The sequence below is a fragment of the Thamnophis elegans genome, chromosome 7 (assembly GCF_009769535.1).
Source record: "Thamnophis elegans isolate rThaEle1 chromosome 7, rThaEle1.pri, whole genome shotgun sequence".
In the NCBI taxonomy this organism is placed as follows: Eukaryota; Metazoa; Chordata; class Lepidosauria; order Squamata; family Colubridae; genus Thamnophis; species Thamnophis elegans.
This window is the reverse complement of record NC_045547.1, coordinates 30,813,843-30,840,355: the sequence shown is the minus strand read 5'-3', so window position 1 is coordinate 30,840,355 and position 26,513 is coordinate 30,813,843. Positions and strand designations below refer to the sequence as shown.

The 26,513-nt window shown below is 40.9% G+C and overlaps 2 protein-coding genes across 2 annotated transcripts; both read left to right on the top strand.

Annotated features, from left to right (window-relative positions):
- The first annotated feature begins 6,959 nt into the window (after positions 1-6,959).
- Positions 6,960-7,463, top strand: LOC116511266 (endosome-associated-trafficking regulator 1-like). The gene has a single exon (XM_032221140.1). It carries the CDS (start codon positions 6,990-6,992, stop codon positions 7,461-7,463), a length of 474 nt encoding a protein of 157 aa, XP_032077031.1. The 5' UTR covers positions 6,960-6,989.
- A 10,663-nt stretch (positions 7,464-18,126) lies between these two features.
- On the top strand, positions 18,127-25,486 carry KCNJ4 (potassium inwardly rectifying channel subfamily J member 4). Its single transcript, XM_032221634.1, has 2 exons — positions 18,127-18,164; positions 23,971-25,486. Exons 1-2 carry the CDS (start codon positions 18,127-18,129, stop codon positions 25,304-25,306), a joined length of 1,374 nt encoding a protein of 457 aa, XP_032077525.1. The 3' UTR covers positions 25,307-25,486.
- The last annotated feature ends 1,027 nt before the right edge of the window (positions 25,487-26,513 follow it).

The window sequence follows — 26,513 nt, the reverse complement described above, 5'->3', positions numbered from 1 at the left end:
GCCTCACTAGGGCTTTGTAAAGCAGTACTAATACGTCACATGATTTTGATTCTATGCCTCTGTTTATATAATCAAGGATTGTATTAGCTTTTTTGGCTGCTGCCACACATTGCTGGCTATATTTAAGTGAAGGTCCACTAGGATTCCAAGGTCCCTCTCACAGTTATTGTTTTTGAGTCAAGTTTTGCCTAATTTCTACCTTTGGTTTTTCCTGCCTAGGTTTTTCTGCCTTGCTTTTCTGTACATTAAATTTCAAGTTGTTGGATACAGCCCATTGTTCAAGTCTGTTCAAGATCTTTTTGGACCCTGAGCTTGTCTTCTGAGGTATTGGCTATTCCTACCAGCTTAGTGTTATCTTCAAATTTGATGAGTTTCTGTTCTATTCCGTCATCTAAGTCATTTATGAAGATATTGAAGAGAACTGGGCTTAAGACAGAACCTGTGGCATCCCACTGCTTACTTCCCTCTATGTAGATGTACTACCATTACGGACGACTCGCTGAATATGGTTTGTCAGACAGTTACAAATCCATCTGGTAGTGATGCTGTCTATCCCACATTTTTCTAGCATACCAAGAAGTAGGTTGTAGTCTACTTTGTTGAATACCTTGCTGAAGTCTAAATATACAGCATTTTGCTGGTCTATTAATTTAGTCACTTTGTCAAAGGATGAAATAAATAAGATTGGTTTGGCATGATCTCTTTTAAAAAAAAATCCATGCTGGCTTTTAATTATAACTTTTATTTGTTTCTAGATGTTTGCAGATCTGTTTTTTTAAATTACCTTTTCCAATATCTTCCCAGGTACTGATGTTAGGCTGTCTGTAGTTTCCTGGGTCTGTTTTTATTTAATTTTTTCCTTTTTTGAAAATGGGAACCACATCAGCTCTTTTCCAACTCTCAGATAATTCCCTGATGAGGATTTTTGAAAGATATGATTCAATGGTTCTGAGATAACATCTACCAGCTCCTTCAGAACTCTGGGATGTAAACCATCACATCCTGGTGATTTCTATTAATTAAGATCAGATAGGTGTTCTCTAATTATTTTCTTGCTTATTTTAATTTTTATTTCTAGTTTGTCTTTTACAGTTAGGTTTTTGGTAGATTGGGCTATAATTTCTTTTTGTGTGAACACTGATGCAAAAAAACAAGTTAAGCAGCTCTGCTTTCTATCTACTGCCTGTTACTTCCTTGCCATCTTCTCTCTTAAGTGGACCTATTGTTTCCTTGACTTTTTTCTTGTTATTTATACTGTATGTTGAAAGAAATGGTGGTGTTTTGTTTTTTTTTAACTATTTTTGACTTATTGCAAATCTTTGTTCATTCTCAGCCTTAGTTTTCCTGACCATTTTTGCAGATTCAGGCTATATGCTGATATACTCCCTTGGTTATGTGTCCCTCTTTCCATATTTTCTACTTGTCCTTTTTGTTTTTCAATTTATCAGAGAGAACCTTGTGCAACCCTGCTGCTTTTGTCTTGGATTTCTTGTTTTTTTCTTTTAAGTGGTATTGTACTGGACTGGGATTTTATGATCATATTTTTCAGTTTCCCATGCATTTTCCATCTTATAGAAGAAAGTATGCAATAGTTATGAATAGCTTTGGCTTGCACTGTGAAAAAGTTCTCTTGCTTGAAAGACCCCAAATCAAGTACCTTTCGTTTTCAAAAGCAGCTTTGCAACATATCAGTTAGGGCCAAGCTTTTTGTGCTGCATAAACAGGCAGTGCAAACATTTGGAAGACCTGTGCAGTCAAACAACAGTAATTTCACACAAACAATAATTTGTGTGAAGTGCCTCTTGAGAAGTGGGAGTGTTACGCTGGCAGAGAGAGTCATGTGAGGTGGCAAAATGATTGCTTCCAATTTGGTGTCTTGCAAAATCAAATTGTAGCAGATTGTTCTCTTTTACTCCTGCATGAATGCTGATAAAACAAGGATACATTGCGAAGATCATATTGTAATACATGAGTAAAAATGAGCTGTTAAACAAATTAATTAAATATGTGGCCCTCGAGACTAGCTGTGTCATCCTACATAATGACAGGCCTGTTCCTCACTATCATTTTCAGTACATGAAGAGTACAACAATGCAGAGACCTGAATTTGAAAGGGAAAATGTGATTTGGAACATTTAGAGCGCTCATGTAGCATCTGCTGGTAACAACCTGAAGAAGCAGTGCCTGTTCCTGGGCTCCTAGAGCAACTGTTGTGCAATTCTAAGGATATATGCATTTGATGTATAGAGGTGTTTTCGAATGCTACCCGAGGGCCGACCTGTGTTGCTTCTATTTCCAAATCTGGATTTCTGCACTTAATAAGTAGAGAGTGATCTGGGCTTCACTTCTCACCACAGCATAATAGGCATAACTATTATTTGTTGACACAGTACATCAAGCCATAAACCATAAATGTAGTAAGTGAAAGGAAAGGAAATGTATTTTGAATGAGTGAGATGAGTGCTCAGGAGCTGTGCATTTGATAGTAGTTTTGCATATCATCCTAAATCACAGTCTGTTTTAACCATGGCTTAACAAGACATAATGGCATGGTTCTTATACAAGGCTGAGCCATAAACCACAATGACTGGGTTCTAACAAATGCTAAGCCAAAAGGAAAAGAGGCGTATTGTAGAGCGGCATAACGCCTCTACATCTATAAGTGGGAATACCAGATGAAATTTATCAACTCATCCCAGTGAATGGTTGCACTGCAAATTTCCATAATTAGAACAGTCTGATTAAAAAATTAATCAGGGATTCTAGCTAAAATGAAGATTTTTCTATGCCCTCTTATGTGTTCTACAGTTTGATTGACTCAAGAAGACAGACTGTGGATGATTATCTGACGATTCTGGTGGAGATTTCACTTTTCACTGTATGCTTTTTAGCTAAGGAGTGGGTTCCGGCTTTTTCTACTGCCGGTTCACTGAGGGATGCATTTTGTGAGCATGCGCAGTAGTAAAAAAAAATGCTTCTGCGTGTGCGCAGAAGCAAAAAACAAAATGGTGGTGCCTATGGCACCGCCGATAGAACTGGTTCGGGGATGTGGCCGGCTGAATTACTACTACTGGGCCGAACCGGGCTGAACCAGTAGCAACCCACCTCTGCCATAGCTGCTTCTTTAGAAACAGTAGTACAGCTTCTGCAGCAGAGGTGATATTCAGCAGGCTTTGACTAGTTCTGGAGAACCGGTAGCAGAAATTTTGAGTAGTTCAGAGAACTGGTAAATACCACCTCTGGCTGGCCCCGCCCCATCTATTCTCTGCCCCCCGAGTTCCACCTAATCAGGAGGAAATGGAGATTTTACAGTATCCTTCCCCTGCCATGCCCACCAAGCCACTCCCACAGAACCGGTAGTAAAAAATTCTGAATCCTACCACTGGTCTGCAGCCACAAAATTTGCAGGCTGTGATGTTCAGGGAAGAGGTTAGAAGCCCCTCTTATTTCCCCAGGTTGCCAGCCAGAATACACCCAGGATGTTGCTTGAAATGTAAGTCCCTAGCCTGCCTTTCTGTTCTGCTAGGGGTGTGCATCTGGGGGAGGCTCTCTCTTTATGAACTTTACCTTTGCCACATGTCAATTGTGTCATTGAGTAGGCCTTGGTGAGCTTCTGTGCTTGTCTGCCTTTTCTCCCTCCTTCCCTTTACCATGTGGGCTGATCGTGGCTCAAACTTTTAATTCAGATGGTAATTGAAATAATAATACGGGCAGAACCCTTCTGTCTCTGATACTGCAGCTGGCTTTATGGAGCTATGAATAGCTCTGAGTCACGCTCTGAAGATGGTTTTGCTTCCAATCGTTTGTTTTGTTTTGGGGGTGGGCTTTTTTCTGGTACTTTTCTAATGACTATTAACAAAAAGAGAGGGGGGGGGGAAATCACACCCTCTTCTTTCCTCAATGTATCCAATTAGAGATGTGTTGATAAAATTGCTATTTAAGCATAACCGCATGAGCTAACCTAAAGAGATCAGTCTATTGATAATGACTGTAAGGACAGATGGAGACTGTTGGCCTAGATTTGGTATATTTATAATTATTTTTTAAACACACACTTGGTTACATTCCCCTCTATGTACCTTTTATATGCCACTTGGCTGAACAAACCGAGACCCTGATTTAACACATGTTTGGCATTTTTTGATAGTTTCATTTACTTGTATCTTGCCATCTCCCTAGCCTGCTGAAACAGCACTAGCAATAGCACTTATATACCACTCCCCAGTGCTTTACAGCCTTCTCTAAGTGGTTTACAGAGTCAGCCTATTGCCCCCAACAATCTAGGTCCTCATTTTACTGACCTCGGAAGGATGGAAGGCTGAGTCAACCTTGAGCTGCTGAGAATTGAACTTCCAAACTGCTGGCAGTCGACAGTCAGCAGAATTAGCCTGCAATACTGCATTCTAACCACTGGGCCACCATGGCTGATTTTCCCCAGCTTGTAAAGGAAGCTGGGACTGTGACACCCAGAATTCTAGCCAACATAAGAATTCTGGGAGATGTAATCCAAACAACAGCCCAAGGAGACCATGTTGGGCAAGATGGAGATCTGTTCAGTGGTATTCTGTTCATAGACTAACAGAATGTTATTTATACTATAGTGATAACACTGGGCAAACATTGGAGTTGGAATTTCCGTGAAAACTGCTTAAAAACTATATCCCAACCAAATGTAGAATTCACAGATATGAATTATTTTCATTGCTTCCCTCCTCCCCACTGTGTCATTCTTGTACTAATAAAAGTTGATTTAATTACTGCATCTAATTACTGTTCTACAAGCTTGCCTCAACCAGTTCTCTTATTATATAACCTCTAAAGAATTCTTAGAGATTTTACTACTCTAGGATCTTAATTCTATCCCATTGTTTGAATGCCAGGACCCACTAACATTCAAAAGAGTCATGGTGGTAGTTAAGGTACTGGATTAGAAATTGGCAGATTATGAGTTTTAATCTTCTCATTGGCATGAAAACCAGCTTTGGGGGAAATGTCTATGGAGATTTTCAATCATTCAGATTATGGGTGCCCCAAAGGTGCTTTTCCTTTTCTTGTCCCCCCTCATCCCCCCTAAACTGAAGTTGTTCTTGGATAAGAAGTGAAATGTTTCCAAGGAGGAAAAAACCCAAGAAAGTCCAGTTGCCTTTTTGGAAAAGCACTTTTGGGACACCTTTGGGAGAGTTATCCCCACTCTGGGGATAACTGCCTTGAATTTTACAAAAATAAAAATTAGATCAAATTAATAATAAAAAAACAGAAGCATCATTTTAATGGCATGTGTTTGGTTACTGTATTTTGACTCCAAAAAAGGATGAGATTTGATTATCAGAGTCTGGAGAAGGAATGCAACTTAGTGAGGAATAACAACATAAGCTGGGGGAAAAACCCCAAAGGCACTATTACAGAAAAGCAAGGGAATAGAGAACAACACCTTGCAAAAATTGTTTCTAGTCAGACAGATTAAACCTAAGCCTCTTCTAACTCAAAAGCAAACTCTTTCAAAGCAGCGATTAAGTTTAACTTCAGCCTGCAGTTGTACCAGCCAAAATTAATATTTGAATATGTATGCCACATATATATATATATATATATATATATATATATATATATATATATATATATATATATATATATATATATATATATATATATATATATATATATATATATATATATATAAAATTGTTATTCTCAGCTGAACATTTCCAAGGATACGGGTGAAGAGGAAATGATCCACAGCGGTTCAAGTCACATAAAAGTGGCATTACAGAGAGTAGGGAAGGGAGGAGGGAGGGAGGGAAGGAGAGAGAGAGAGGGAGAGGGAGAGAGAGAGATATTTCTGAAACCTGTATTAAATCAGGTTTCACCTACCTGGCAGTATCAGATATTCTAAATGGGCCAGTATTCTAGGTTATCAGTTCTGGAGATAGGGAAGGGATGGTAATTTATTCAAGGTTAAAGGAATTGAGGACATGATCATATTATAAGTGCTCTCAGCACTCCACTTCAGCATTTCAACTAGCAGAAAAATGTTGTGAGAGCTATTCTAATTATACATTTCTCTCCAGCCTGTGAAGTCACAAAATGAAGCACTGACAGCTGATGACATCATAGATCATGGTAACTTCTGCTTCCTCCACTGTTAAAGAGACACATACATACAAGGATTAAATTCAGATGCTTCAATAGGCCATTAGATAGTGTTGAAGCCAACACCACTGGCTCTACAGTTGACAGGGCTGGTTTAACCAGTGGAGAAGAACTGGGAGCTATCTTGGGGCTATCTTGGGAAGAATGCAAATGTTCTAGATGTCAGTTGTCTGTCCAAAATGCCACGGCCACCTCTTGCCAGCTGCTCACATACCCGAGCCCTAAAAGATGACGAAGAAGAAATCCAGCCCTGTTATCACCATCATATGCCAACTACTCCAGGAGACCATGTCAAGAATCATAGCAGCTCTGGAGACAATCAGATGAAAAATTCGAATGACACCCCTGCATCTTCCTTAAAAGGGCTGGTAAAAAACAAAAATCGTGGTACATCAAGACAACATGAAGGAAAAAACAGAAATAATAAGAAGAAATTGTCCAGGCAGAACCTTGTCCTTGAAGAAGTGTCTCTGTCTCCAGAACCATTAGGCTTGAGTTTGGAGTTTCAGGAGCCACTATACAAAGAGGCCACCGTTTCTACCCATTTATCAGATGATGATGATGATTGGAGAGAAAAATTCCCACCCTCTTCCTATGATAAAGCGCATTTATCCAGGATCTGTAATGTTACCCAGTGTGATCCTTTTGATTACAATTCAGCCATTCTCTCAGGAATGGAAGCATTCTCTTTCTGGCCATTCAATGATAATGATTCATGCATTGGATGCCCTTCGCATGCCAAAGTCACAGAAAGCTATACTTCCCAAGAAGAACCCATTGAAGAAGTGGATTATGTGTCCTCACAGCTGAGTTATCAAGAACTTAAAGAGGAAAACTCCATGCTGAGGAGAAAAATCAAAAGAATACAGAACTTTTCGGAAAGTCAGACCCAGATGGTACGAAACCTGGAGAGGACACTGCAAGTCACAATGAACAAGGAGGAGAAAGAGGCTCAAGATTTGGAAGCATTGATGCAGCAGGCTGAGCAGAATCTTCAGTGCATGACCCAAAGAGCTCTGAAGGCAGAAAGCAATATTGACAAGCTGAAGCAAGAAATGTCCTTCCTTCAGGCCGAGTTGACGTGCTACAAAGTAGAGAACGAAAGCCTGCGATCAGGCCAAACTTCTAATATGGGGGCAGTGAAACAGCATGTGGACATTGCTTTGCAAAATCTTCTTAGGGTCACCACCCATGCTCATGCTACGATTCACCAGTTGGTCTTTGGTGCAGAAACACTGACACTGGTTGCCGACCTGCTTAAGTCTGTAGGTAGAATGTCAGAAGTTGAAAAGGAAGAAGAAGAAGAAACTTAGGGGACTCTCTTGCCTATGAGTGTAATGCTCCTGTAGTGCTCTTGGGGCTTAAACCATTTGCTCTCGTAATGTATGGCTTCAAATAAGTAACCTTTCTCTTTTCCCCAGAAGTACTTTTATTACATAATGGAATATTAATTTCATACTTTAATGCCTTGGCTACTCTTTCAAAGCTACATTGCACAAAATGGTATAGATCCCAGGACTTCTTTCAGTTGACTGTTCAAAACCGAGAGTTAGCATCAAAATTAATGTGTTTTGAAAATATCTGGAGGGTTTTTTTAATTGAATAGTTGCTGAAAGAAAAAAGAGCTGAGATATCTAAATTGGCATTATGGTCCTGGGGGGTTGGGCTTTGCCTAATCTTCAATCCTATCTTCCACTCCTACCTACCATAATGTATGTTTATATAGAGCGTAGTAAGAAAAAGAATGAGAAAGAGCATTCTTTTCAGGATATTGCACTAATGTTAAATGCCGTGGCGGCGCAGTGGTTAGAATGCAGTATTGCATTGAACTGTCAGCAGTTCGATTCTCACCGGCTCGAGGTTGACTCTGCCTTCCATCTTTCGGAGGTCAGTAAAATGTAGACCCAGATTGTTGGGGACAATTTGCAGACTCGAAACTGCTTAGAGAGCGTTGTAAAGCATTGTGAAGTGGTATATAAGTCTAAGTGCTCGTGCTATTACAAATGCAAAATCTACAATGGAGTCCTTTTCTTTCTGGCATGTTTCCATGTCATAATTCAATTTTTTTCAGGGGCAAATGCTGCTACATGGTCTCATAATAATGAATACAGGTAGTCCTTGCTTTACAACCCTAATTTTTCCCAGAAATTCCATTGATAGGGGAAATGGTCATTAGGCAAAATATAATGTAACTATATTACTTAGCGACAGCAGTCCTGTTAGCCCCTGTTGCAGTCACTAAGCCAGGACTTCTTGCTTCCGCCACAACTTGCCTTCACCTCCCCACCATCTATTCCCCCCAATCTCTATCCCTTTCGCTGCCATGCACTCTACTATCCCCGCTGTCCTGCATTCTGCTGCTACTGATGCTCCCACCACCCTGCACATCCCTGCCCCTGATGCCTCTAGCTGATCTTTGCTGCCTTCTTCTTCCTCCTGCTGCTGCTGCTGAGGCATCCTCGGCCTGGCCCTTTGTAAGGCCTTGGGAAGGTTGGGTGTGGCCAGCAGCTTGCTCTAAAAGGACAAAGCCAAGCCTGCCTCATCAGTAGGAGGAGGGGAAAAATGGCAAATGTCAACTTGGGGCAGCAGGGTGGTGAGGCAATGGACTGTAGGACAGAAGGGGTGTGAGCAGAGTGGAAGGCAGCCAAAACGGAAAGATAAAGGGGAGATAGTGGGAGTTGGGAATTGACGTGCATGCTGCAGTCAGAAATGTGGACAGGCTGCTAAGTGCCTGCATTTTGATCACGTGACCAAGGGGCTGTTGCAATGGCCATAATTTTGAGGGGCAGGCATAAATGCCATTTGTTGAATGCTATTGTAACGTTGAATGGTCATTAAGCAAGTACAACCTGTACCATATGGGGATATGGTGGCTCAGTGGCTAAGACACTGACCTTGTCAATCAGAAAGGTTGACAGTTTGGTGGTTCGAATTCCTAGTGCCATGTAATGGAGTGAGCTCCCGTTACTTGTCCCAACCTAGCTGTTTGAAAGCATGTAAAAATGCAAGTAGAAAAATAGGGACCACCTTTGGTGGGAAGGTAACAACGTTCTGTGTGCCTTCAGTGTTTAGTCATGCCAGCCACATGACCACAGAGACATCTTTGGACAGTGCTGGCTCTTCGGTTTTGAAACGGAGATGAGCATCACCCCCTAGAGTCAGGAACGACTAGCACATATGTGCAAGGGGAACCTTTACTTTTACCTGTACTATGCAATGTATTCTGTATGATGTCATTATTTATTATTTCTTTCACAGTTTTTAGATACCACTCCAATTAGTAAAGACTGGACAGGATTCAACCAAAAATCTCTACTAATCCTCCATATAAAACAGAAACGATAATTGTGTAATTAAGTTATTCAATTACTACTCTGTGTAGGAGGAGAACTAGGCTAATCTGGTGGCAAAATTTCAAATTTTCTCAGCTACCAGACTCCTGCTTCCCACCCTCCAAACTGATCAATGTTATTTTATTAGAAATTGTCTGGCAATAATTGCTTCCGTTAGATCTTCTAACAGAACTAACCAATGGAACATGTTTTTGTAACAGAACATGGTTGTGTTGCCTATGATAGTTCCTAGCCACTTTGTCTTCTGTTTCTAATCATTGGTTCTTCACCAGTGATTCTATTCTTTACATTATGTATTTAAGTCGTGTCTCCATTATTAAGGCTTCCAGTGAGCAGTCTTGTATTATGCTATCTAGAAGTGAATGGTTTATTGTTCCTGCAACTAAGACATCCTTAACAATTTTCTCCAATATATAAAAGTGATGAGTGCCAAATCCCAAAATATAGTATTTGGACAGGCCCTACTATTAGACAAAGGAAATAGTGGCTTTAAGCAGCAGATGTGATACAAAGTTGTTCACCTTGTGACCTGCCTTTACTCCCTGAAGTGTAACACAGAACGATCCCATCACTAGTGGTGAAGTTGCAGCAACTGCCAAGGGGCAGAGATACTATTTTCTTCACCTCAAGCAACAAACCATCTTGAGACAACTTATATAGTATTGTAACTGCTTGAGAAGGGAAAGTTCACATTTCATTTATGTTCATAACGGAACCACATATCACAGCCCTTAAGTATTGAGATGGAAGTGCCATGCAGGTTATTTCAGCCTCCCCTCCCTCCCTCCCCTGCCCTAAGATGCATATTTATTTACAATTTCACAGCTGTGTAAGTGAGCAAGGCTTATATAAATTGTTTCCCAATGCTTGGAAAAAAGTGTATATTGGGGAATAAACAATGTTGGAGAAATAATTTGGGAAAGCACTTTGGGCTATACAAGTAACCAAATGTTCCACCATAGTATAAAAAGGTCACCTGAGCATGGATTGGCTTGCAACATGCCTCATCGAGGTCTTTGTTCTGTTTTGTCTCCGTATGACAAGGCCTTCCTGACTTCAGTGCATGAATGAGTCAAAGTTAAGTTGTCCTTAACCGTTATAGTGTTGCTGTAGCATTTTTCTGCTCAAGCTGCTGGCAACTAACACAATTTCCATCTAGATAAAATGTTATGTACATTCTGTAGACTAGAGGTGGGTTTCAGCTGGTCTGGTCCAGTACGCGCGTACTGGTGGTGGAAATCCAGTGTCTGTTTGCGTATCAGGGCCTCTGGAGGCCTCGTACTGGAATGGTCCCTCCCCTGGCCTGCCCCCCCTCTTCCCCCGCCTGCATGGTCGCCGCTTGCTCCGTCTCTCACCCCACTTGTTCGCACCATGCTTGCCCCGCCCACCCACTTCCTTTGCTGGAGTGGAGGACTCAGCTGTTGGAAGAAGCCCGTGCTTCCTTCTCTTTGACAAGCACCTTCAAAACTAGGACTTTGCAAACCACTTTCCAAAGAGAAAGAAGTGGGTGCGGGGCTTCTTCAGAGGAGCTGAGGTTGGAGCGGACCCTGGATCAGTCAGCAGCCTGCACACTGTCACCATTTGATCATTCTGGGGGCACAGCGCACGGCTGAAGTGGTGGGGCTGCCCCGGAGGGTAGGAAGGATCGCCAGGAGAAAGCCACCTGCAGCTGGCAATGGGATGCGAAGGAGCGGCCGTCCAGCAGAACTGGGAGTGTCCCCAGGTGGGTGGGGTGGCAGGAAGATTGTGCGGGGCTGGACTGGAGGCAGCAGGGAATCGGGTTGAGGCTACACCCCAGTACCAGTGAAAAAAAGAATATCCCACCATCCTGGAACTGTGCCGCGAGGTAAAGGAAGCAGGTCTTGGGAGAGACATTTCCTCCCCGTTCAGAGAGCCCATGCGGGGAGAGAGGAGGTCACCTGGTTTGAAAGCAAGCAGGTGGACAGTTTACTGGCCAATGCCTCCTTTGCTTGTTTGAGCAGGCAGAGAAAGAAAGGAGGTGTGTGCCAAGAGTGAAGGTGCTCTCCTTAGCCCTTGGGGGCAGTGACAGGGGACTGCTTTATCACATGCCTCCTTCCCTTGCTCAGATGCTATCGCCGGGGTGCCGCCAGGACAAGCAAGATCTTGGGTGGGACCTTCCCCTCCAGAGAGCCCATGCCAGGAGAGAGGAGGTGGGCTGGTTTGAACGCGGGAGATTTAGTGGCCAGTGCCTCCTTCACTCATTCAGGCAGGTGGAGAAAGAAAGGAGGCATACAATAAAGTACCCCCACCACCAAGGGCGAAGGGAAGCGCCTTTGCCCTCGGCTATCAAATGCCTCCTTTTTTTCTCCGCCTGCCTGAACAAGTGAAGGAGGCACTGGCCACTAAACCACCTGCTCACCCGCATTCAAACCCGGCCATCATCTCTCTCCCAGCATGTGCTCTCTGGAGGGGTAGGGAAGGTCCCTCCCAAGACCTCGCTTGTCCTGGCGGCACCCCAGCTATAGCAGCTGAGCGAGGGAAGAAGGAATTCTGGGAATTGAAGTCCACAGGTCTTAAAGCTGTCAAGTTTGAACACCCCTGGGGTTTTTTTTCTAAAGGGTTAGGAGTGCAAGGTTCTTGTAACTTGACAGCTTTAAGACTTGCACACTTCAATGCCAGAGTTCCTGAGCCATCATGACTAGAGGAGGAATTCTGGGAGTTGAAGTCCACAAGTCTTAAAGCTGTCAAGTTTGAACACTCATGGGTTTTTTTTTATAAAGGGTTAGGGGTGCAAGGGTCTTGTAACGACAGCTTTAAGACTTGCGCGCTTCAAATGCCAGAGTTTCTGAGCCAACATTTTGGTTGCTAAGCAAGAGTGTTATTAAATGAGTTTCACCACATTTTACAAGTTGGCCATGCCTATCTGGTCACATGACCACCAAGCCACGCCCACAAAACAGGCCACGCCCACAGAATAGGTAGTAAAAAATGTTTGAAACCCACCACTGCTGTGGGGTCAGCATTGGCAGCCCATGCTTATTGCCCATTTCAGCAGATGAGCTTCCTCTACTCAGTTCTGCGCGGAATGGGACAACTTGTCACAGCCAACTCGCCATGGCAAACTTATCACAACTTGTCATGGTCAGCTCGCCACGGGATAATATGCTGCAGGACAATTTAACAATTTTATTTACTCATTTAAAATAATTAAAATTAGTTTAATTTTTGCCATTCACATTTAATTTTGTTCCTCCTTTTGCATCCTTCAATTATTCTTTTTCACTATTACTTTGATATTAGTGCAATCCTTGTCCTGCAGTGCGTTGTCCTGTGGCGAGTTGTCCTGCAATGAGTGGACCACAGCAAATTGTCTCTGATGAGTTGGCCATGGAGAGTTAGCCGTGAGAAGTTGACCATGCGAATTGTCATTGCGCTCTCTCGTCTGCTGCCCTTTTCTCTCTCCTTGGTGAAAAGACTGAGACACAATTGTGATATTTTACTATACTAAGCAGCCTCCAAATTTTTGTTTTGAGAATACTAAACCATATTCAAAGTAAGCCCCTCCAATGAGCTCTGGGCTACGGGGGAAGATAGATGCAAATGATAAAAACGTAGCTCTAGTTTTGTTCAGAAGAATCTGATTTGGGCCATTTAGGAGGTTCTAAAGGTGATTATGATACATAAATGACAGCTGTGTGTCTTTTCCCAGCCTTTTTATAATGAGTTTTGATTTTAAATGCCTGCATGACAATGGAATAATGACTTTTGTGTAACACTTTTTCCTGTGTAGTCTACCTGATAAAATCATTTTTGTGTTTTAGTTTTTCAGTGTTTTGTCCCACTTTGTAATCTATCCATAGAACTTCATTTATTGGGTGGATTAAAAAACAAACTTTTATTAAATAGACCTTTTGAAAACAGACTTTTAACAAGAACTAAATTTGCATTCACTCTTTATCCCCCAAAGAATGCACAAGTTCCTTGTTTCTAATGACATAATTAATGCTTTTACATCATTTATGTCAATGTACGTCATGATGTAAGAACATCAATTATTTCATTATGCAAATGGTGCAATTATATAAATGTGGATTCAAAGGACATTATCGGTTTAACAGAATTCCCCTCCCAAAAAAAGTTTAATTAAATCTTTTGTCTTTCTTTTTATTGAAAATTTAAAAAGCTTTTACAAATATTTACTTCCCTCCCCCATCCTCCCCACCTGAGCCCATCTCTCCCCCAACCTCCCCCCCCCCAACTGCCCAGAGCAAATATACGGTATAAATCTTTAACAATTATATTCTAAAATAAACTAAAAGAAACTTGGCTTCATCTTTCATTTGTGCTTTAACTCTTCTTTTGTTAAGCTAACTATAAACAAATTATATCATTCCTTGCTTTTTCAGTCATAAGCTATCTGGAATTTTAGTCCCGTATTTATTTTGAATATAGTCAGTCCATCTTCTCCACTCCAGTTTGTATTTCTCATCTGAATGATCCTTAAGATATGCTGATATTTAAGGCCATCTCTGCTAAGTTTGTTACTTTTAATGTTCATTCTTGAATAGTAGGCAAATCTTCCTTCTTCCAGTATTGCGCCAACAGTCTTGCTGCTGTTGTTAGGTTCAAAATCAAATTAGTCTCTATAACAGTGTAATCAGTAGTTATACCTAAAAAGAAAAACTGAGGGGTACTTTCAAAACAATTTTTAAACATTTCCATTAAAATCATTATGTATTTTCTCTGCATTTTTAAAACAAAACTATTCCTTGCACTTTTTGATTATATTCTTTGCAAAACTTTTTTTTGCTATATAATATTATACAGTATTTTCCCTAATCCTCATTTTTGAAAGCAGTTATTCTTTTATATATGACAGCTTCTCAACCATAGGCTCTTTCATTGCTTCTTTCACATATTTTTCATACATCTCATTAATGTAGCGTCACACACTGTTCTGGCATTCTGTAAAATAATTCTTTTTATTCTCTTCGAAGCATTATTGGAATTTAATTTCTTACATTCATTTTACATGCATTCTGTTGGACGATTAATGTAATGTCTGCTATCTATCTATCTATCTATCTATCTATCTTTCTTTCTTTCTTTCTTTCTTTCTTTCTATCTATCTATCTATCTATCCATCCATCCATCCATCCATCCATCCATCCATCCATCCATCCATCCACCCACCCACCCACCATCTTCTGTCCCCTGTTATCTATCTATTCATTTATAGATGCATACAAGTTACTTACTATTTCTTACTGTAGTTGTCCTACTTTTATTCTTATTTCTTTCATTTTTTCTTTCAGAGATCCACTTTGATTCTACAAAAAAATGATCCATCTCAGAATCTTTTATCACTATTATATTATTTACCAGTCTCTCACTCTTCCCACATAATCGAATCAATCCTGTTCATTTTTTTTCTTTTTCCATGTAGACATATGAATAGCTTTATGCTCATACCAAGTAGTATAAGCAGATACTATTGGAATAGTTAGCCACTATTCAACAAAAGTCACCAACCATCTCTGAATAGCCAAATCATTTTCAGAAGTCACATCTCACTTCCATCTATCCATTCACATTACCTACTGGAATATATTCCTCCCCCGACTACATTCATTCAGAATATTTCTGAATTTCCCCTTAACACGAATTATTGTTTCTTCCAGTATCACTCTCACTGGATTATACCATGCAACCACTCCCCTTTCAGTTTATATGTATTCCGACTTTTACATGTACCCTCAACCTAAATAACCACAAGAACCTAGATGTCAACAATTCATAATTGTTGATCACCTTTCAGCTCTTTCATTCATAATTAAACCATCACCTAAACTTCCCCGCATGTATTTATACAATATATTCCATAACACAAGGTCAGATTACCTTCATTCATTTTTTCATTAATTCATGATCTTTACTTCACAAACATTCCAAATTAGTCTTTTATGTTCCATAGTCATCATCAGATAAAACCATGGATACTGATGTCTGTGGTCAACCAACATTTCACATGGGGGTGGGATCCTACTGGTTTAACAACCAGTTTGCTTTGCGCGCATGTGCCTGACTTGCCTGACATGGGCTTTGCCTGACAGGTAAACAGCTGAGGTGCAGCAATCCACTCTGTCATGCCTATCAGCTGGGTTGAAAAACAAGGAAATATAGGTGAGTATAGCCCAGGGGCAGGTGGGTGAGCCCCACCTGAAGGTCGGAGCGAACCAGTTTGCTCACAGCTGTACTTCAGAGCTACGAGTTTGCCCGAACCACTCTGAATTGGTAGAATACCACCCCTGACTTCACGTAACAACATAAAGTATATTGTAATATATTGCTGGAAAGCAAAATCACAAAATTCTGCCTTACTTATTTCAAACATATCATGTGACCAAACTCAATGGAAAAGACAGTTATGTTTGAAATAGGCAGCAGTAAAAAGAAACAAAGCCACCAAAAAGCACGTTGGCTGGACATCATCACCAGCCAGAGCATAAAACAACTGAAAGAAGCCACACAAGATCAGAAAATGTGGGAATAGCTGGTCCATAGAATCACTAAGAACTGGACATGATTGAATGGATAGCATCATGTTGGCAAGTTACCAACATACTTGTGACATTTATTTATTTACTGTATGGCAAATACATGGACTAATAGTAGTGCAAATGTTAATGTCCAGTCCACATTATTTGTGACCAGTTTCCCTGATAATAGAAAGGACTGTATGAGTTATTTAGGGTCATTTTGGTCAGTTTGCATTAAATACAATTAAAACCTTGTTTCACCCCATATTTACACATACTTTATTATGTAGGTTAGAATCCTAATCTAGAACTACCTTCTAAGACAAACTACTGTTACACTCATCCCATTAATTAGGAGGAATTTGCAACATTCATTTAAAACACTATCCCCAATCATTAAAAATTTTTTTAATTTGCATTGTGAAGCAGTTGAGATGAAACTATTTTATTTAAGTCAGCAGTCAAAATGCCTAAACGTCTAGCCATAGGTCAGGGAAGCACAAGATGTAATAAAGCCAAGAGGGTCTAGAGATGATACGCTTGGATGTGAGACTGTTGGGGGAAAATGGCTTTCAAGATTTGAGGTGAATCTGTGCTTTTCTGCCCTACTTGTTTCCTCCCATACTATTTATTTTGCCACCTCTGTCCTAGTTTCTTATCATCCTAGTTTCTTTGACTCTCTTTCCTCTCCCCTTCATTCTCACATGATATTCATTGCATTAGAGAAAAGTCTGGAAGCAGGAAGCTTATTATTATGGTTTCTTATGAGTCAGCCAGACTGGATTTGGCATTTTGTTCATCTATAGCAGGGGTGTCAAACTCAAGGTCTGCAGGCTGGATCCGGCCCACGGGGTGCTTTGCTCTGGCTCGCGGGACTGCCCTGGAAGCAGGGAAGGATTGGCCAGCAGTGCCTCTGCCAGCAAAAATGGAGCTCGGGGGGGGGGCTGTGGGGAGCCCTCCCGAGCTCCTTTTTTGCTGGCAGAGGGTTGCAGGAGTCAGTCGCAGCTGACAACGGAGCTTGGGAACCCTTTTTCACTGGCAGAGTGCTCAGGCCCACACAGGCACCCCTGACAAGAGTGATGTCAAGCTAGCCACATCTACCCTGGCCACGCCCAACCCAGCCCCCTGAAGTCAGACACAACCCTGATGTGACCCTCAATGAAATCGAGTTTCACATCCCTGATCTACAGAGTCCTTCCCAAGATCCTGGGATAAGCAGAAGTTGTTGTTTAATAATATTAAAGATATCATTGCAGGGTGTAAACTGTTCCAAGTAAATCTGCCTTTTGTAAGGCAGATGGTGATTTTGTCAATGTCAATGATATTATTATTATTATTAGCTAGAAATTGATGTTATTCAGGTAAGCAGACACTACAAAAGTCCCCACCTTCTTCAACAGTCTGTTCAACATGGTTTTGATTGGCCATGTTCCAACATACCAAATGTGAGGGGGAGGACACACATGAACATCCCATAGCAATAGCTATTACACTGTATAGAGCTGCTCACTTTCAGTTCTTCCCTTATCGCCTATTGCTGCTTGTTCTTTTCATTAAACAGTTCTTTGAATCCATTTCTGACCTTGTGCTTCCGGAATTGGCTCTGAAGTCCAACCCAGGAGAGCCTCTGCCTGATAAATTCCATGGCTGTGTTATCACTGGTTTTATATGGGGAAATGGGGGCGGTGGCTTGTCTCCCAGTGTCCACTCATTGGCATCACATATTGTGTGAGCTAAGTCATCACATTAAATCTATAACATGGATTATCTGTTTGGGTGATGCATGTTATGTAACGCTGCAAATGTGTTTTGTTTATCCAGGTTTGAGGTTTAACAAGTTGTAGGAAGATAGCTTATGTATTCCTTTCTGAATTCTGTGCTAGAGGAAAGATGAAAAATTAATAAATAGAACAGTACAGCTGGGATTTATCGATTAGGGCTTTTTTTTTTAGTTGCTGTGATTTTTCTTCTGAATTTTTTGTTCTAATCTAGGTAACTATTCCCTCATGAAAGGAACCGAAACTTTTACAGCCCTGGGACACCATTTGTGGGTGTCCAGTGTGTGATACTCCCAATCACACACAACATCGGAAGCTGTTCAGCTTTTTAATAAGAAGTACCTCATGATAAAACGAGTCATGGGCAGCATCCGGGTAAACAGGTGAGTAACATCTCCCATCCAATTTTTACTGCTCTGTAGCCTCCTTAGCTTTCTGTGGGCTGTATGGCTCCGCACCCCTATTGTACAATTAGGTATTTAAAATGTCTACAAGTGATATGCTGAGGGATGGTCATGGAACTCACAATATAGGTTCTAGCCGTATGAATTGTAGGCCAGGGAATCTTGTATTTAGGACTTAAATCCAAAGTACCATTTATCTCTCTATCTGTCTCTGTCTCTGTCTCTCTCTCTCTCTCTCTCTCTCTCTGGAACACACATGGACACAATCATGTTGTTGTTATTGTAAGTAACCTCCAGCAAAGTTAACAGTATTAATATAAGATAATATGCAAAATTGTAATAAATTAAAATGTGATGCAAAACAATAAAAAATAAGCAGTCCCCAGACCTCAGCCTTGACAATCACATCATCTTAAAAGGCAAAAATTTGTCCAAATGAAAAGGCTTTTGCCACTCAATAGAATGGAAACTAAGATGGAGCTGATCAGGTGCTGAGAGGTTGTGGGAAGGTGTGGGGGGGGATGAGATATTTGAAGGTTCAGGTTTGTTGTGAAGCCTAGTTGGTAAGACAAATCTCTAGTTATCATCCTTTAATTAAGATAGAGTGCCTTTGAAACACTCCCCCCCCCCTATAATCTGACCCGAGTTGCCTCTTGTGCCTCAAGTGCCTCATCTCCTGCTTTTCCACAGCCTCTCATAGTAGGTTGCCTTTGGTAGGGAACTCCAGAACCTTTGAATAGCTGTAAGATTTAGGTATGCATATTTTTTTATTAAACTGCTTTTAATATTTTTATATTTATATTTTAATATTTTATATTTATATTTTAATATTTGACTAACCAAATGGTAGTCAAATCAATTTTAGGAAATGATTCTAGAAAGTATTCATGGGAAGACTGGATTTGCTCAACAAGCGTAACTATGTTATATAACGAACCCATTTTCTTACTTTGCTTATACCATACAAGCCATAAAAACCTAATGATAATTCATATTTTGCAAATACCACTGACCCGGTGATTTACCTTGTATAACCAAAGCCAGTAAATTTGCAGAGGTTTAGGACTAATTGAGCTTGATTTGCATTTAAATAATCCCATTGTTTCACGGGAATGATCTGCAATCAGTATAGGGGATATATATCTGAATTAGGTTTAAAGATAACACTCTGACCATTCTGTGCTGGATTCTCTCTACCTCAGTAGCTGGATGTAAACAATTTCTTTTGCTAGGAGAGTTTTCATCGGAGTAGTACACATTGTGCATATATTCTTATTATTTGTTATAGCTGCCCTACTCAAAAAAAGAGAGTCCTCAATAGATCTGTCTTCTGTGAATTTATCCAATCTCCCTTTTAATATATTCAAGTTAATGGTCATTACCATGTCATATGTAATCAATTCTGCATAGGTTTAAGTGTAAATATGCATTTTACTACACACTGCACAGTGTAACAATCACTTTCTTTTGTTTAAATCTCCTTTAAATTAATTTCATTGGATGACCCCATTCCAGGTGTTTTGAAAATGAGAGAAAGCCTTCATTCTGTCCACTTTGTCCATGCCTTCCATAATTCCATGCATCTCAATTATGTCCCCATTTTGTTAAACTTTTTTCTAAGCTCAACAGTCCTAAACTTTAAACTTTTTCTCGTAAGGAAGATCTTTGAGTTTTTTAGTTTCAACATTAAAGGCTCATGGTCATGAAAATGCTCAATAGAGATAATTACATACCTGTTTGAATGGAAGTCAGTGATGTGCGGTGAGGTTTATAGCTGGTGAGGCACTGACACAGGTGTTTCAAATTTTTTTAGACTTGTGGACTTCAACTCCCAGAATTCCACAGCCAGGCATGCTCAGTTCCGATTTAAAGCAACAGAATTTTTCCCCCTTGCAAAATAAGTTTTCTTTCATTCTTTTTCTTCTCCCTCCCCCTCCTCCCTCCCTCTCTCCCTCCCTCCCCCCTCTCTCAAACAGACACACGCACACAGAGAAGTTGGATCCCTTTCTCACTCACTCACTCACTCACTCTCAAACAAACACAAACACAGAAGTTGGATTGGATATATTTTCCAATGGCTTGAAAGCAGCTCCTCTGCCCCCACTTCCCCTGCTGCCTTCCGATCTGAGCTTTGATTGCAGGTGGAGCCACGTTGCCTTTTCAAACTTGTAATCAGTGAAGCTGGGCTTATATACTTTTATCCAGCTGTGTGTGTGTGTGTGTGTGTGTGTGTGTGTTTGAAAAGGCAATGTGGCTCTGCATGCAATCAAACTTTTTGAATTCCTCCCCTCTCCCCACACACGCATCTTTTCCAGCTGTTTCAGAGAGGATTTCAACTCTGCTCTTGCCTGCCATCATGAAAAGAAAAAAAAATGTAAAAAGAGAAAGGCAAGAGCTCTGAGGTCAGACTGAGCTAGTTGCTCCCAGAGAACTCTAAAAAGCCTCTAAAAATGCCTCCTACAGGAGGCGAGAGAACCACGTGCCTCCTTTGCATAAGGAATTTTTCGCCTTTTAACCCTTGCTTAACTCTGCTCAAGTGATCATAAAGATAGAGTAAAGGAGGCACATGGTTCTTCTGCCTCCTCCTGCAGTTAAGCACTAAGCGGAGTCATCCACTGTGACTCTGACAGCAACTACCTTGTTTTTCTTTTTCATGATGACAGTGGTGAGGCCCTGCCTCCCCTGCCTCCCCTGACTGCACGTCCCTGATGGAAGTGGTTTCCTATAGCTGACTCTAGAAAGCAAGAACACTAAATAAAGGTACAGACTGATAGTTGAAACAACAAGGGAATGGCTGGGAAAGCAGAACTGATGGATCATATATACTCAACCACCTTCTCCACTTTTACGAAAAGCATCTCCCACCATGCTAGATCTCCCATGGAAGCTTATCCAGATCAAGTTCATCTAGAAATGAATCTTGTTTCAACCTTGCAGGATTTATGACTCAGCAAAAATAGTCTGTTAATCTGCTATCGAGACACAGCATTGAAAAAAGACAGCAAGATCAAGGGCTCACATATCACTAAGCTCTAGTTTATATAAATAGTATAATGAATAAATAGAGATTGCAATATACTGTCAACTTCAAACGGATCATAGAATGAATCACAGTAATACAATACGACTGAAACTTGCTGATATATCAGTCTGGCTTTGTCCCTGGCTTGCCCTAACCCAAGCCCAAGAAGCACTGTTTTAAATTTATGGCATTATATATTTGATCTGAGGAAAGAGTAATTCTATAACAACTTGATATAAGCACTTCTTATATCATTGAAAATTCAGTCAAGTTTGCAAAGTGTTCTGTTGAAACAAACAGCAAACAAAACAAATTAGAAATAGTTTGATAGTTGGCATTACAAAAAGAAAAGTTTTGGCAATTAATCTCTTATATATTGTCTCTCTTGTCTCTTCTCTGTCTCTCTGCCTCAGTACTTTAAGATCTCAATGATAGACATTTGCTATGATCACATCTTATGTTCAAATGATGTCAGGCAGAACTTTCTGTGATGAAACCACTTAGCAGCTCTTCTCAGCTGTGGGAAAAATGAATACAGAGAGAGTGGAAAATTTTGAAGAAGGAGATAAAAGCTAGTCACAGCTCTTGAGGAGAGGGAGTTTCTTTCAGGATATCTGGCAACCCGTTGTCTCTTGATCTCTAATTACACCTTAGGTTTTAGATATGGGATGCTGGGAAACATACTTGTTGCTGTAGCAACAGAATTGTCTAGAACTCTGGAAGTGTATAAACATTGTCACAGATGCACGATTAGATCAACAAATGCAAACCGAACAGAAAATAGAAACTTCCAGCCTTATGCAATTCTGAGCTAAAATGTTATAAAACCGTATTCATATGGCTTCCTCTACCCAAATTTGTGTCCTCAGATATGTTGGAATATAACTCCATCAACTATAGCCACTGTGGCAATGACATTGGTTGGGTACAATGCAGGGGTGGGTTTCTCGCCCCGTTTCAACCGGTTCGGTTGGAACGGGGGCGGCGGCGTCCTTGTGCACGCGCGCAGTGCACGCATGCGTACTAGCGCCTGTGCGATGCTCCAGCTGCTCCTAGAGGATTGCGCAGGCGCTGTATGCGTTCTGCGCATGCGTGGAAGCGCAGAACTCGTCAAAACTGGGTAAGAAATGCGGGCGGGCGGGTGGATCCTTCGGCGTTCCCAGAAGTTACTTACTTCCGGGTTCGCCGACCAACCGGTTCGCGGGGACCGCCGCGAACCGCCTGAAACCCACCCCTGGTACAATGGGAATTGTAGTCTAATATACCTGAAGTCTGCTCTAGTAGGTCCTGCCAATTACAGCTTAACTTGTTGGAGAATGGTATCAAGATCATGTGAAGTGTTAATACCATTGTATAATGCCTTGGTAAGACCACACTTGGAATAATGCATTCAGTTTTGGTTGACACAATGTAGAAAAGATGTTGAGATTCTAGAAAGAGTACAGAGAAGAGCAACAAAGATGATTAGGGGGCTAGTGGCTAAAATGTATAAAGAATGGTCGCTGGAATTGGGTGTGTCTAGTTTAATGAAAAGAAGGAGTAGGGGAGACATGATAGCAGTGTTCCAATATCTCATAGGCTGCCACAAAGAAGAGGGAGTTAAGCTATTCTCCAAAGATCTGAGGATAGGACAAGAAGCAATGGGTGGAAACTAATCAAGGAGAGAAGCAAATTAGAACTGAGGAGAACGTGTGTCTGGAAGTTGTAAATGCTCCAACACTGGAAGTTTTTAAGAAGAAATTGGATAACCATTTGTCTAAAATGGTATATGGTTTCCTGTCTAAGCAGGGGGTTGGACTAGAAGACCTCCAACTCTGTTATTTTATTATTATTGCAATCCCAAAAATCAAATGTCTTGAACAGCTAAGTGGACCTCTTAATACAGCATTATTCTTCGTTGCTTTAACAAAGACTTGATTCGGACAATATGGAGATTATTGATTTAAACTCTTGTAATCAAACATACTGTAATACTGCAGAGAGAATAACTCATATGTCTTGAAGGCTTATATGGGGGTGAGTTCTAAAACTCCTATTTTTATGACTATTTTAATGACTTTTTTCTTTCTCTCATACCAAATATAATATCTGCAGTAATTTTTTAAAGATAATCATCAAAAACTGCACAGAATAGAACATTATTTTAATTGCAGGTATTCTGAAATTGGAGTGATTCACCCTTCTGAATGTTTGCACAGTACACATGAATGCCAATGCTATATGATTTTCTTAGTAATCTACAGTGTGCTTGCCACCTCTGTAAAGGGTCATATATAGAAGCATCAGACATCTGGGGTGGTTGAAAAAATGAGATACAGGAAGTCCTCGACTTACAACCACAATTAGGCCCAAAATTTCTGTTGCTGAGCGAGACATTTGTTAAATGAATTTTGTCTCATTTTGCAACCTTTCTTGTCAACAGTGAATCTGGTTTCCCCATTGACTTTGCTTGACAGAAGGTCGCAAAAGGTGATCACATGACTCAAGGATACTGAAACCATCATAAATATGAACCAATTGCCAAGAATCTGAATTTTGATCACGTGACCATATGACCATTCTTGCAATGGTCATAAGCGTGAAAAATGGCCGTAAATAATTTTTTCAGTGATGCTGTAACTTCAATCCGTTACTAAATGAACTTGTTGTAAGTTGAGGAGTTCACCTGTACTAGATTTGGGTGTATGAGCACTTAAAATGATTTTCTGAGAAATCACAACTTGTCTTCCACCTTTAACTATCACTTTTCCCCCTGTTCACAAGGTACAGCATTGTTTCCACTGAAGAGGATGGGCACAAAGTCTCCTCCCTTGGCAGCCTTAATGAACACAGTCGTAATGGGAAAGGCCATGCCCCTCGGCGGAAACGACGTAACCGTTTTGTCAAAAAGAATGGCCAGTGCAATGTCTACTTTGCTAACCTAAGCAACAAATCTCAACGTTATATGGCTGACATCTTCACTACTTGCGTGGACACTCGTTGGCGCTACATGCTCATGATCTTTTCAGCAGCCTTCTTGGTCTCGTGGTTATTCTTTGGTCTGCTGTTTTGGATCATTGCCTTCTTCCATGGTGACTTAGATGTCCCAGGTGCAGGAAGTGGTTCTGTTGCTACAAAATTCTGCATCAAACATGTCAACGGGTTCTTGGGAGCTTTCCTCTTCTCAGTGGAGACCCAGACAACCATTGGTTATGGTTTTAGATATGTGACTGAGGAATGCCCACTAGCTATCATGGTGGTTGTGGTGCAATCCATTGTAGGCTGTGTTATTGATTCTTTCATGATTGGCACCATCATGGCAAAAATGGCACGCCCCAAGAAAAGGGCCCAAACCCTACTCTTCAGCCATCATGCTGTCATCTCTCTGCGGGATGGCAAACTCTGCCTCATGTGGCGGGTGGGGAATCTAAGGAGGAGCCATATTGTGGAAGCTCATGTTAGGGCCCAGCTTATAAAGCCCTATATGACAGCAGAAGGTGAGTATCTTCCATTAGACCAGAGAGATCTGAATGTGGGCTATGACATCGGCCTTGATCGTATCTTCTTAGTGTCTCCCATTATTATTGTTCATGAGATCGATGAGGAAAGTCCACTCTATGGGATGGGCAAGGAAGAACTGGAGAGAGAGGACTTTGAGATTGTTGTTATTCTTGAGGGTATGGTGGAAGCAACAGCCATGACCACTCAGGCTCGTAGCTCCTACTTGGCTAGTGAGATCCTTTGGGGACATCGTTTTGAGCCTGTTGTCTTTGAGGAGAAGAAACATTATAAGGTGGACTATTCACATTTCCACAAGACTTATGAGGTGGCTGGAACTCCTTATTGTTCTGCTCGGGAATTGCAGGAGAGCAAAATTACCATCCTGCCTTCACCTCCTCCACCTCCTAGTGCCTTCTGCTATGAGAATGAATTGGCTCTTGTCAGCCAGGATGAAGATGAGGAGGATGACTTGGATGTTGGAGTAGATTTGGGAGGAGGTCCAAAGGAGGATGCTGGAGTCATACCAATGATGGAGTTTGGGAGCCATATGGACCTGGATCGATTGCAAGTCTCCATTCCTTTGGATGCACTCTCATACCGTAGGGAATCAGCCATCTGAACTGCCATCTTGATTTTCATCCCACTTATATTCCCTAAATGTTTCCTTACTGCTCTAGCATAAGCTTTTGGTTGGAAAATCCCTACTGTACTTCTACCAACTATTGAATATATATAGACATGACACTTGCCTGGTGTTGGACAATCCACGCTTCCTGCCATGCAGTTATCAATTGGTTTTAAATATCCTGAATTTAGAACAGAACCAAGGTTATTTCTCCTCATTTTCACACTTCTCTTTTCTGTGGCTTAAAACTTTGACAAAGCAGCAACAGATGTGACACACTAAGATAAGATGGGACATGTTTTGCTAAGCTGCCAGCAGTAGCAGAGAGACCAATAATGTTGCTGCAGGACAAGGAAGCTGCAAATATTAGCAAGCTGAATGAAACTGGTGTTTCTCAGTGTCATAGAGAGATCTGGCAGTGGCATAGAATTTGCATGTATATTATTTGTTGCATACAAAATCTTCAGGAGAAAATAGCTCTAGCTTTCTCCATCTTCAAACGTGTACAGTTAATCTCAGTTTCATCCTGGTTCTTGGTATCCATGATTCCCTAAGTAAGTTAATACCAAGTGTTCTGATCCATTTAAAATTTCTGTTCCTTCCCATAGAAATGCAAACAGGGCAAATCAGAAATATTTGCAAGAGGAGATGTTACAAATTGGGTCAGAATTCAAATGACTTTTAACTGGTCCTTTCTAAGCAATGCAATCTATATGCCCACTTCACCTCCCAATGTTCTCCTCTGGAAAATTGATTTGGAACTGTTTATTTTTAAATAAAGTATACAATTTAATAAAATATAAAAGACTGGAAATAAAGTGGGGAGGGGCTTTTACTGCATAATGCTTTATCTACTATTTGCTTAATGATGGTGAGTTACCTTTCACCTACTAAGTGCCCTCCAGCTGCATTGAACTGCAAGTTTCACCATCCTCAGTCAGCATGGCCAATGACCTAGAAAGAGAGAGAGGCAAAAGTTCAATAATTTATGTCTGGATTAGCATCTGCTTGATGGTTACATAATTCAACCTTAATTGAATAACCATGCATACAGTTGGAGGAAGCATCTGTGGCTTTTCAAGGGTTAATGAAGTACTACTTGCAATATTCTTTTAGCCCTGGTTGGCTGATAGCAGTTGGCTTCCAACATGACTGGGAAAGCTACAGGCCTCCCGTTTCTATGATAAAGGTTGAAAACATG